Raw genomic sequence first — 12,102 nt, 5'->3', positions numbered from 1 at the left:
GATGGTGTCATCCACATGTCACTTCGATGTGACAGTTTCAGGCTGATTGTGGAAAAAAATATCTTGAGTTTATGCCAACAAATCAAAGCAAATTACATGCTTTCAGTCACATGCATTAATGCTGTAAAGATGGAATATTTTGGTTAAAAAGCAGCTAAAAATTCAGGTGGGGATTATTAAAATCAAGTCTGGCTGATAATGGGGTGAAGTTACATATAAGGAACAATTCTGACCAATTTTCCATTTAGGGATAGAAAACTAGGATAGTGGCCACAAATGGACAATCAGGAGGTATTTTAATTTATTTTTCATCTCAGTTACCAAAATTTGGACATCTAAACACTTTAAAAAAAAAAAAAAAATTATCTGTGTGATACTGTTATTTTCTAGCAATGAACATTATGCTTTTAAATAAAAAAAATGGATGACTTTTATAACACTATGGTATAATGAGTAACAGGGTTGAAAATTGAAATTAAGATGTCAGTAGGGGCTAGTACGGGACCAGATGTTCATTTTATAGTTATCATTTAGCACATATTTCCATAAATCAAAGTAAAACATTTGCTGGATCTTTGTTTTTGTTTTTCTTGGGTAACAGAGTTGAATGGTAAGGCGAAATGAATGCAGTCAACACAACAGTTTGTCTAATAAATAAATAAATAAATAACAGATTTATTTATTATTTCTGCTGTGTACAAGTTATTTTATTTCTTGGGTGCCACAATTTTACTTTTTTTGAATATTAGAAAAGCATTAATACCTTACAACACTTTATTTTAATGGGTCCACAACATACAGCATACTGACTACAAGAAACTTTGCAACTACATGTTAACTAATTCTCATTAATTTGCAACTACATGTCTACGAACTCTCAGAATACACTGCTAGGCTAGGTTTAGGGTTAGTAGAATAAGTTAACATATACTTGCAAAGTTACTTATTGTTAGTAGAATGTCTAAGGTGGACCATCAAAATAAAGTGTAACCAATAAAAGGAATAGGAAACTTGGATAGTGGCCACACATGGACAGTCAGGATGTATTTTAATTACTTTTTCAACTCTATTACCAAAACTGTGACATGTTAAAAAAAAAAAAAAAAAAAAAAAAAAAAGTGACATTGTTATTTTGTAGCACTGAACATTAAATACAAATTTAATATAAGTAGATAACATTTATAACACTGATTATGGGGGAATTAGTAACAGGCTTGAACATTTAAATTAAGCTGTCAATGGGAACTACCTAGTATTGGACCAAATGTTGCTACTGATTAACTTAAAAGATTTGTTGGACTTTTCTTCCCCTAGGGTAACAGAGTTGAATGGTTAAATACGAATGATTGCTTGTGTGTTTTTGCCTGTCTTTTCATCATGTACAAACACCTTTAATTTGTGGGTGTAACTTTTTTTTAGAAATGGTTTAACAGAGCTGAAATCATGTAATAACAGGGTTGAAGGGGCTAATACAGGACCAAATGTTGGTCTGTAGTAACTGATTGTCTTACATTTCCAGTGAATTAAAGTAAAATATTTGTTAGATATTTTATTAACAGGGTTGAATGGTTGAGTGGGATGAATGCAGTCAACACTACAGTTTGTCTAAAACTGAGAAAATTAATTTCAACAACAAAAATTTGCCTTTATGCCATGTCCAAATAATTAAAACAAAAGGATAGAAAACTTGGATAGTGACCACATATGGACAATCAGTATTTAAATTCATTTCTCAACTCTGTTACCAAAATTGGGACATGTCTCAACACTGTTTAAAACATTTGTGATATTGTTATTTTGTAGAAATGAACACTGAATACAACTGTAAATTAAATAGATAACATTTATAACACTGATTACGGTAGAGTAACAGTGTTGAACATTTAAATTAAGCTGCCAGTGAGGAGTAGCTGGTTTTGGACCAAATGTTGGTTTGTTGTTAATGATTAACATATCTCCATGAAATATTTTGTTGGATCATTTTTTTCTTGGGTAATAGGGTTGAATGGTTGAGCAGGACGAATGTACTGTAGTTTTCACTATAGTTTTTCTAAAACTGACAAAATAGAATGAGATCTCTTATGTTTTTATTTGTATTTCCATCATGTCCAAATAATGTTACTTTATTTTTTTTTTTTTTAGAAATAGTTTAACAGCTGAATGTGGTAACAGGGTTGAACAGATAATGTTAGACAGCTCAAAAATGTTTTTGTAATTAAAAACAGCATTTAAAATTACTTTTCATTTTAGATGAACATTATATTATAGTTTTTATTTGTTTGTTTTGTTTTGTTTCTTAAAAATATGTGATTTGTGCCTGTAATGCTTTAAAAGAAAATCATGGACATCAACGTGTAACCTGCACTGAACCACACAAAAAAGTTCACTGCGTTTTATTAGAGGAATGTAATTCAAAAAGACTTATTTCCCCCCCAAAGACCCATAGATAAAATTGAGAGTCTACAGAAAAAGCTGGATATGAAATTATACCACCTTTGAGAATAGCGGCCATGCTGTGATCTGCCAGGTGAGGAGAACATTGCATTCTCTTCTCTGATTGTCTCACAATGACTGCAAAAAACATTATTGTTTAGTTTTTTTATTTGTTTGCTATTTGTTTTAGGTTTTCCCCGATTTCTATTGTTCCTCTGTGATCTTGACTGATACATCAACATCAGCATCGTAACACTGATCATTCTAAGGGCAAAGGAAATGCCATTTCATTTCAGAAGCATGGCCATCAACGTCTCCTTTTCTCCAGAGATTGAAATCTCTACAGCAAGAGAATAAAAGGTCATTCCCTTTTAGATTTAGAAGCAGAGTACAGCTCGTACAGAAGTCAAATGGAAAAAAAACGTGTCCTTGACCTCCAAATCTGATGTATGCCTTTGCACGGCCTGTACGGATGAGGGAACAGCATGCAATGCCAACTTCATATTGGCTGGCAAATAATATACAGAAGTTAGCAAAAATTTTTCAATTTCAAATGTATAGTTTTCTGTTGTTATATACACAGTACATTTCAGTTCCAGGATATTTTGTACAAGGTAAACTACTTGCACTGTTTGCATTTTGAAATGGTTCCTGTTGTTAGCCTGGGTTAAGGCAAGGTCTGTGTCTGAAAAACAACCAGAAAGAAGAGAAGAAATCCGACAAGCCTGTATGTGCACGTCCCCAGTGAATCATTCCCCATCAGTAGCGACCTGGGACCGAGAGCTTCATTCCCCACACCGCTGTGATGTCCTCTGAGACTCACATCCATCTGTTTGTAAGGCCCCAGCAGTTGTATTTCCTGACAGGAATTATGATCCGCTCCACCTGGACCCATGTTCAGCAGTAACCACACGTGAAACGCTTCCAGAAGTCATAATTTCTGCACAGCTGCATGGCTCGTCAATGATTTTTAGCACTTATTTTGGCTTACAGCATCATAAAATGTGCAGCACACTGCACTTTGGTGGGAAAATATGACTTTTATCCAATGATAAGAGCTTGAAAAATGAAATACCGAAGAAGAAATAAGCAAGAATGTGCCTCAGACATGGTCAAAAGGTGCTTGTTGTCATGTTTGTGTCACTTTTAGGGCCACCTGGGCTTTCAGAGCCCAGCGGCAAAGTATTTGGCGAGTTGCAATACTAATGTGAATCATTTCACAACACCCAAAACATTCTTACATAAATAAAAGCATAAATAAATACACAGATGATAATCAAATATGCATGTTTCAAAATTAAATGAACAAATAAATACAATATTTACAATATTCCAAGAATAAGCTCAATTTGCTTAAGCAACATTGTATACTATAGTGTTTATTTTTCTTGTTTTAAACCTTACGAAAGTTTAATTAACATTTATGGTTAATGAGGTAAGTGTCACGGTTCACAGATCTGCCGTGTTCTCACGTCTCATGATCTGTTGGTTTGTCATGTGATCGTGTGCTCGCTCAGCTGAGCTGACAATCAGTCCAGCACAGGTGTTTCCCATTACCTCAGCCTATAAATACTCACCTCATTCTCTCTCCCCTCGTCCGATAGTTCGACTGGATGTCGCGGTGTTGGTTCTGTCTTCGTGTGTGTCAGTCTTCAGTTGGGATCATTTCGTGTTGGATTTCGTCGTGTCTTTGTGTCTGCACCACCTGGACTTCAACCACCACGGGACTCACGCCACTTCACTGCCTGCCATCTAACCCCTGCCTCACCCAGCCGAGAGACTTCACCATCAGACTTTGTTCACATTCTGTCTTCTCAATAAACCTCCATTTCACCTGCATTTGCTTCCTCCCTCATTTCAGCTCGTCACAGAACTATCGGACCAATCATGGAAGTAGCAGGCACCCCACAACCCACTCTGGAGGATTACGTTCAGGACTGCATCTCTCGGCTGGAGAAACAGGAGAAGTGCACGAGCGATGTTGGTTCCGCGATCCGTGCTCTTGTGGGGCAGGTGTCCGAGCTGACCCAGCGAATGCAACAGCTGCAACTTCCCGCTGCGCCAGTCACGCCACCCACGCCGCCCGCCCCTCTCGCTGCGGTCGGATTATCTGCCGCGGCTCTTCAACCCGAGCCCCGCCTTCCCCCGCCGGAGGTCTATAGCGGTGAGCCGAATTTCTGCCGAGCTTTCCTCACTAAATGCTCTATGCATTTCGCTCTCCAACCGTGCACGTTCCTTAGTGAGGAGAGCAAGGTGGCGTTCGTGCTCACCCTATTGACGGGGAGGGCGGCACTTTGGGGTACGGCGGTGTGGGAAAATCAAGATCCCTGTTGTGCCTCGTTCGCGGCTCTCTCCGCCGAGATGAAGAGGGTGTTTGACCGTGCGGCTTCAGGAAGGGAGGCCGCGCGGACATTGATGGATCTCCGACAGGGGGAGAGATCCGTCTCAGATTATTCTATCGAGTTTCGCACCCTGGCGGCAGAGTGCCAATGGAACGAGGAGGCGCAGTGGGATAGGTTCCTGCATGGGTTGGCTGATCGCGTCCAAAAGGAGATCTACGCCCTGGATCTACCCGCCGACCTCAACGGACTCATAGACCTTGCTTTGCGGGTAGACTCTCGTCTCTCCCGAGCCGAGCGGCGGGGATTATCCGCTCGGCTTCCCCCTGGGGAGGGAGTTCCACCTCGAGCCAGCGGCCGCGACGCGATCAGCCAGTACGACGAACACGAGCCCATGCAGGTGGGTCGAGCTCGGCTTTCTCGGGAGGAGAAGGAGAGGCGGAGGTCCCAAGGTCTTTGCCTGTACTGTGGTGCTGGAGGACATTTTGCATTTAACTGCCCGGTAAAAGGGCCAGCCCGACAGTAAATTTGAGGCTACTGTCGGGTGGGATCTCCGCTAAGAAGACCTCATCCAGCTCGACCTCCACGCTCCTCCCGGTCAGGTTAAGATGGCAGAATTACGATCATCACTGCACTGCACTTCTGGACTCTGGGGCTGAGGGTAACTTTATGGACTACAGTTTTGCACTCCGTAATCATGTTCCCCTCTCTCCCCTCACCAATACCATCGCCGTCTCCGCACTCAATGGCCAGACTCTACCCAAGATCACTCTCACCACAGATCCCATCACTCTCACTGTATCTGGCAACCACAGTGAGAGTATCCCCTTTACATTTTGGACTCCCTCATGCACCCGTTGTTTTGGGACACCCGTGGCTAGTCAAGCACAATCCCCGGATTGATTGGCAGCTTAAGTCTGTGTCTGAGTGGAGCATTAAATGTCATGAGTCTTGTCTTGTGTCTGCTTGTCCCTCTGTTTCTACTTCTATGTTTCAGGAGAAGGCGGTGGATCTGTGTAACATGCCCGTAGAGTATCTCGACCTGAAGGAAGTGTTCAGTAAGTCTCGGGCTGCTTCTCTTCCTCCTCATCGTCCCTATGACTGTGCGATAGAGTTATTGCCAGGTACGTCTCCGCCTAAGGGCAAATTATATTCGCTCTCCATTCCTGAGAGAGAGGCTATGGAGAAATACATTTCTGATTCTCTAGCAGCCGGGTTCATTCGAACCCTCCTCTTCTCCAGCGGGGCGGGGTTCTTTTTGTGGGGAAGAAAGACGGATCTCTGCGACCTTGCATTGATTACCGAGGGCTGAATAATATCACGGTAAAGAATACCTATCCTTTGCCGTTGATATCTTCAGCTTTCGAGAGGTTGCAGGGAGCTTCAGTCTTCACTAAATTGGACTTAAGAAATGCATATCATTTGGTCCGCATCAGGAGGGGAGATGAATGGAAGACCGCCTTTAATACCCCCAGGGGGCACTTTGAATACTTGGTCATGCCCTTCGGGTTGTCCAACTCCCCAGGGGTCTTTCAGGCACTCGTCAATGACGTGCTGCGAGACATGGTCGATCAGTTCATATATGTCTACCTGGATGACATATTGATTTTTTCCTCATCTCTCCAGGAACATGTGCAGCACGTTCGGCGAGTGCTCCAGAGGCTGCTAGAGAATTGGCTTTTTGTCAAGGCGGAGAAATGCGTTTTTCATGCACAGTCTGTTCCTTTTTTAGGGTACATCTTGTCGGCTGAGGGAGTTCGTGTGGATCCAGAGAAAGTTAAGGCTGTGGTGGATTGGCCAACTCCAGATTCCCGTAAGGCCCTACAGAGGTTTCTGGGGTTTGCCAATTTCTATCGGCGCTTTGTTCGCAATTTCAGCCAACTAGCCTCACCTCTGACCGCCTTGACCTCCCCCAGAACTACGTTCAGGTGGTCAGACGCAGCGGAAGCTGCGTTTGCCAAACTAAAGAGCCCCCATTCTAGTGACCCCTGATCCATCACGTCAGTTCGTGGTGGAGGTTGACGCGTCAGAGGTGGGGGTAGGAGCAGTCCTGTCCCAACGTTTGGCCACGGACGACAAAATGCATCCCTGCGCGTTTTGCTCACATCGTCTGTCACCTGCAGAGTCAAATTATGATATTGGTAATCGAGAGTTGTTGGCAGTCAAGTTGGCATTGGAAGAATGGCGTCACTGGTTAGAAGGGTCGGGGGTACCTTTCATTGTATGGACCGATCATAAAAACCTCGAATACATCAGAACTGCTAAAAGATTGAACTCTAGGCAGGCTCGGTGGGCATTGTTTTTCGGACGTTTTAACTTTACACTTTCGTACCGCCCGGGTTCCAAAAATGTCAAACCCGATTCTTTATCGCGAATTTTTGACCATTCCGATCGCCCGTCCACTCCCGAGAGCATTTTTCCAGAGACGCTTATCGTTTCAACTCTCACATGGGAGGTCGAAACGAGGGTTAAAACAGCCTTAGAAGGGGTAACGCCTCCGGTCGCTTGTCCACCGAACCGCTTATTTGTGCCAGAGGAATTACGGTCCGAGGTTATTCAGTGGGGACATTGTTCTAATGTGGCTTGTCACCCAGGAGTTAATCGAACCTTACATGTGGTTAAGCAACGATTTTGGTGGCCTCTCATGGCTCGTGACGTTCGCAGTTTTGTCTTGGCTTGCTCAATTTGTGCCATTGGTAAGACTTCTAACAGACCCCCTGATGGGCTCCTTTAACCGCTGCCGGTCCCTTCGAGACCCTGGTCCCACATCGCGCTAGATTTTGTCACCGCCCTCCCGCCCTCCCAGGGCAACATGGTAGTTTTGAACGTGGTGGACCGATTCTCGAAGGCGGCCCACTTTATTCCCTTGCCCAAATTACCCTCAGCCAAGGAGACAGCGGTGACGGTCGTTGACCACGTTTTTCGGTTACATGGCCTCCCGACGGACGTGGTCTCCGACAGGGGACCCCAATTTGTGTCCAAATTTTGGCAAGAATTCTGTAAATTATTGGGGGCAACTGTTAGTCTCTCTTCAGGATTCCACCCTCAGACCAATGGTCAAACTGAGAGAGCCAACCAAGATTTGGAGAGAACGTTGCGATGTATGGTCACCAGAAATCCTTCCTCCTGGAGCCAACAACTCTCAATGGTGGAGTATGCCCACAATTCATTACCAGTATCATCTACGGGCCTATCACCATTTGAATGTAGTTTAGGGTACCAGCCACCAATTTTTCCTAGTCTGGAATCCGAAGTCGCGGTCCCCTCTGCCCACGCCTTTGTTCAGAGGTGTCATCGCACTTGGACTAGAGCCCGCGAGACTCTACTCCAAGTGGGAGCACGCTCCAAGGCCAAAGCTGATTGCCACCGGTCGAGGCCTCCCGTATACGTCGTCGGCTCTAAAGTGTGGCTTTCTACCAAGAACATTCCGCTCCGATCCGTGTCGAATAAACTTGCTCCTAAATTCATTGGCCCATTTCCTGTCACCAAGATCATTAGTCCGGTGGCAGTCCACCTCAAACTTCCTCCAGTATACAGGAGGATCCATCCCGTCTTCCATGTTTCCAAAATTAAACCCGTGTTTTTCGCACGTATTAATCCGCCAGCCCCGGTTCCCCCACCGCCGCGACTCGTAGACGGGGAAACCACCTATTCGGTCAATCGCATTCTGGACTCTAGGCGGAGGGGACGCGGATACCAGTACTTGGTGGACTGGGAAGGTTACGGTCCGGAGGAGAGAAGTTGGGTACCTGCCAGGGACATCCTGGATCACTCTCTTATTGATGATTACAATCAACAGGTAAGGGGCTCTGGGAACGTCATGGGACGTTCCTAGGGGAGGGGGTACTGTCACGGTTCACAGATCTGCCGTGTTCTCACGTCTCGTGATCTGTTGGTTTGTCATGTGATCGTGTGCTCGCTCAGCTGAGCTGCCAATCAGTCCGGCACAGGTGTTTCCCATTACCTCAGCCTATAAATACTCACCTCATTCTCTCTCCCCTCGTCCGATAGTTCGACTGGATGTCGCGGTGTTGGTTCTGTCTTCGTGTGTGTCAGTCTTCAGTTGGGATCATTTCGTGTTGGATTTCGTCGTGTCTTCGTGTCTGCACCACCTGGACTTCAACCACCACGGGACTCACGCTACTTCACTGCCTGCCATCTAACCCCTGCCTCACCCAGCCAAGAGACTTCACCATCAGACTTTGTTCACATTCTGTCTTCTCAATAAACCTCCATTTCACCTGCATTTGCTTCCTCCCTCATTTCTGCTCGTCACAGTAAGAAAGATAAGCCTAATATTTTAGTGTATTTTTATGCTGCGTGGTCAGCAATAACAAAGCTAACAACAGAAGATTGTGTATCAGACTAATTTTGAAGCGATCCTAGTATTATGCTAATTTAATATGTAGCTTGCATCCCAAGTTATTCATAAAAGCTTTGCTTACCGGATGTTTTGTGAATTTCAATTGGTTTGCCACTCGAGTGATCACAGATCCTGGATGCAAGAAACGCTTTTCCATTTAGAAAATTAAAACAGTGATATGATCATTTCAGGGTACTTCAGAAAAGAGCAGAAACAGACAGCTCTCATAAATCATCTTGAAATATTAACATCACTCTACCTGGAAATAAATAAATAAATCAATAAAAAAACTCAGTTATTCCTTTTACTCATGAATGTTAAAGACAGTACTCATGCAAAATAACTAAATAATTAAAGCAAATATTATTAATTTAATTAATTTGTTTTAAACTAAAAATAGATGTTTATTTTGTTTAGTTTACTATTTTTGGATTTTTATTTTAACCAAATGTACAAATATTTCAGGGTAACTTTAAATGTTTCATATTTCCTCAATGCTAAGTATAATAATGGAATGTTTACATGTTAACGATGTGCTAAAATAGAAACGTTTAACAACAATCCCTGTTTACGCAGATTTGCGAAAGTGACTAAAAACGCTGTAGTATTCATGCCAGGCCAGTAGATGGCCATATCACTTTGCAAAATAATGCCATTGTCGTGTAAACGAATAGCCAAAATGCATAAAAAGTGCAACAATGAATCGTTTTGATTGGATTTTCCAAATGCATTACGTTTCTCTCTGGAATCAATTCGGAGCTTAGTTTTTGATAATAGCATCAGTTTTTGATAATAGCATCATTTTTAAACTCTTTCAAAACACAGACCAAAATGCATAAAAAAAACTAGGGGTGGAATGCTAACTCAATTTGATTTGATTTTCTGAATGCATTGTTATTCTCTCTGGAATCGATTCTGAGCGTAGTTTTTGATAACGGAATCATTTTTAAAAAATTGCACTGTGAAACCCACTTTCTAACTCTTTCAAAATAAACGAATGGTCAAAATGCATAAAAAGTAGGGGTGCAGCGAAAAATCGATTTGATTTCGATTTTCTGAATACATTGCGATTCTCTCTGGAATCGATTCGGAGCTTAGTTTTTGAAAATGGAATAATTTTTCAAAAACGTACACTTTGAAACCCACCTTCAAACTCTTTCAAAATGCCTTTGTCGTGTAAATGAATGGCCAAAATGCAAAAAAAAACTAGAGGTGAGGTGAGGGGGGGGGGACTAAAAATTAATTTGATTCGATTTTCCAAATGCATTACGATTCTCTCTGGAATCAATTCTGATTTTTAAAATCTTGCATTTTGAAACCCACTTTCAAACTCTGAAAACGCCATTGTCATGTAAACAAGTGGCCAAAATGCATAAAAAGTAGGGGTGCAATGCTAAATCGATTTAATTTGATTTTCCAAATGCACTGCGTTTCCCTCTGGAATGGCAAACCCACTTTCAAACTCTTTCAAAACACCACTGTCATGTAAACACAGGCCAAAATGCATAAAAAACTAGGGGTGGAATGCTAACTCAATTTGATTTGTTTTTCTGAATGCATTGTGATTCTCTCTAGAATCGATTCTGAGCTTAGTTTTTGATAACGGAATCATTTTTAAAAACTTGAAGTTTGAAATCCACTTTCAAACTCTTTCAAAACACCATTGTCGTGTAAACAAAGTCAAAATGCATAAAAAGTAGGGGTGCAACGATAAATTGATTTGATTTCGATTTTCTGAATACATTGTGATTCTCTCTAGAATCGATTCTGAGCTTAGTTTTTGATAACGGAATCATTTTTAAAAACTTGAAGTTTGAAATCCACTTTCAAACTCTTTCAAAACACCATTGTCGTGTAAACAAAGTCAAAATGCATAAAAAGTAGGGGTGCAACGATAAATTGATTTGATTTCGATTTTCTGAATACATTGCGATTCTCTCTGGAATCGATTTGGAGCTTAGTTTTTCAAAAACTTGCACTTTGAAACCCACCTTCAAACTCTTTCAAAATGCCTTTGTCGTGTAAATGAATGGCCAAAATGCAAAAAAAAAAAAAAAAAATAGACTCTTTCAAAACATCACTGTTGTGTTAACCAGGCCAAAATGCATAAAAAACTAGGGGTGGAATGATAAATCAATTTGATTTGATTTTCTGAATGCATTGTGATTCTCTCTGGAATCGATTCTGAGCTTAGTTTTTGATAACGGAATCATTTTTAAAAACTTGCACTTTGAAACCCACTTTCAAACTCTTTCAAAACACCATTGTCGTGTAAACGAATGGTCAAAATGCATAAAAAGTAGGGGTGCAACGATAAATTATTTGATTCTATTTTCCAAATGCATTGCGTTTCTCTCTGGAATGGCAAACCCACTTTTAAACTCTTTCAAAACACCACTGTCATGTAAACACAGGCCAAATGCATACAAACTAGGGGTGGAATGATAAATCGATTTGATTCGATTTTCTGAATGCATTGCTTTTCTCTCTGGAATCGATTCTGAGCTTAGTTTTTGATAATGGCATCATTTAAAAAAAAAAAAACTTGCACTTTGAAATCCACTTTCAAACTCTTTCAAAACACCATTGTTGTGTAAACAAACAGCCAAAATGCATAAAAAGTAGGAGTGGAACATTAAACTAATAAACTAGCACCCTAAACTAGTTTTTAACCGCCCACTTAAATGTGGGCGATCCACATCGGCCGATCCACAAATCGATTTATCCTCACACCCCTAATAAAAATGTTTTCATTTTTAGTTGAAAATGGTGTAAGTTTCCCCTAAAATTTCCCCTTTCAATCTACTGTACACAGTGTGGTGAACACAGCCATGGAAAACTGATGCTATATTATTTATTTTCCTCTTATATAACTTACACAGCAGGAACATGCTGGCACAGATGTCAAATGGAGAGAGAAAGAGAGAAAAAGCCAGAAACATGCAGTACCGAACTGAAATAGTAACT

The 12,102-nt window shown here is 41.6% G+C and overlaps 2 protein-coding genes across 3 annotated transcripts in view; both read left to right on the top strand.

The window, feature by feature from the left end:
* nicn1 (nicolin 1) overlaps nucleotides 1-8,920 on the top strand; it is a 63,966-nt gene extending 55,046 nt beyond the window's left edge. The window contains exon 8 of one of the 2 annotated variants that reach the window (XR_007825375.1): nucleotides 8,784-8,920. The gene's annotated coding sequence lies outside the window, so the exon portion shown is untranslated. Of the gene's footprint in view, nucleotides 1-4,037; nucleotides 4,362-8,783 lie in introns of those variants that run through there. The other variant, XR_007825374.1, reaches the window with a different exon arrangement.
* LOC127154198 (uncharacterized) lies at nucleotides 5,470-6,764 on the top strand. Its single transcript, XM_051095605.1, has 2 exons — nucleotides 5,470-5,896; nucleotides 6,505-6,764. Exons 1-2 carry the CDS (start codon nucleotides 5,470-5,472, stop codon nucleotides 6,762-6,764), a joined length of 687 nt encoding a protein of 228 aa, XP_050951562.1.
* Nucleotides 8,921-12,102: the final 3,182 nt, after the last annotated feature.

Source organism: Labeo rohita, chromosome 22 (genome assembly GCF_022985175.1).
Source record: "Labeo rohita strain BAU-BD-2019 chromosome 22, IGBB_LRoh.1.0, whole genome shotgun sequence".
Taxonomy (NCBI): domain Eukaryota; kingdom Metazoa; phylum Chordata; class Actinopteri; order Cypriniformes; family Cyprinidae; genus Labeo; species Labeo rohita.
This window is presented reverse-complemented; position numbering and strand designations above follow the sequence as displayed.

What these genes read in the sequence shown, in the direction of transcription:
- LOC127154198 (XM_051095605.1), top strand. Translation starts at nt 5,470, where the DNA reads ATGTTCCCCTCTCTCCCCTCACCAATACCATCGCCGTCTCCGCACTCA. An exon ending in TGCGATAGAGTTATTGCCAG is followed by an intron (nt 5,897 to 6,504) that starts GTACGTCTCCGC and finishes TTCCTTTTTTAG; the next exon opens with GGTACATCTTGTCGGCTGAG.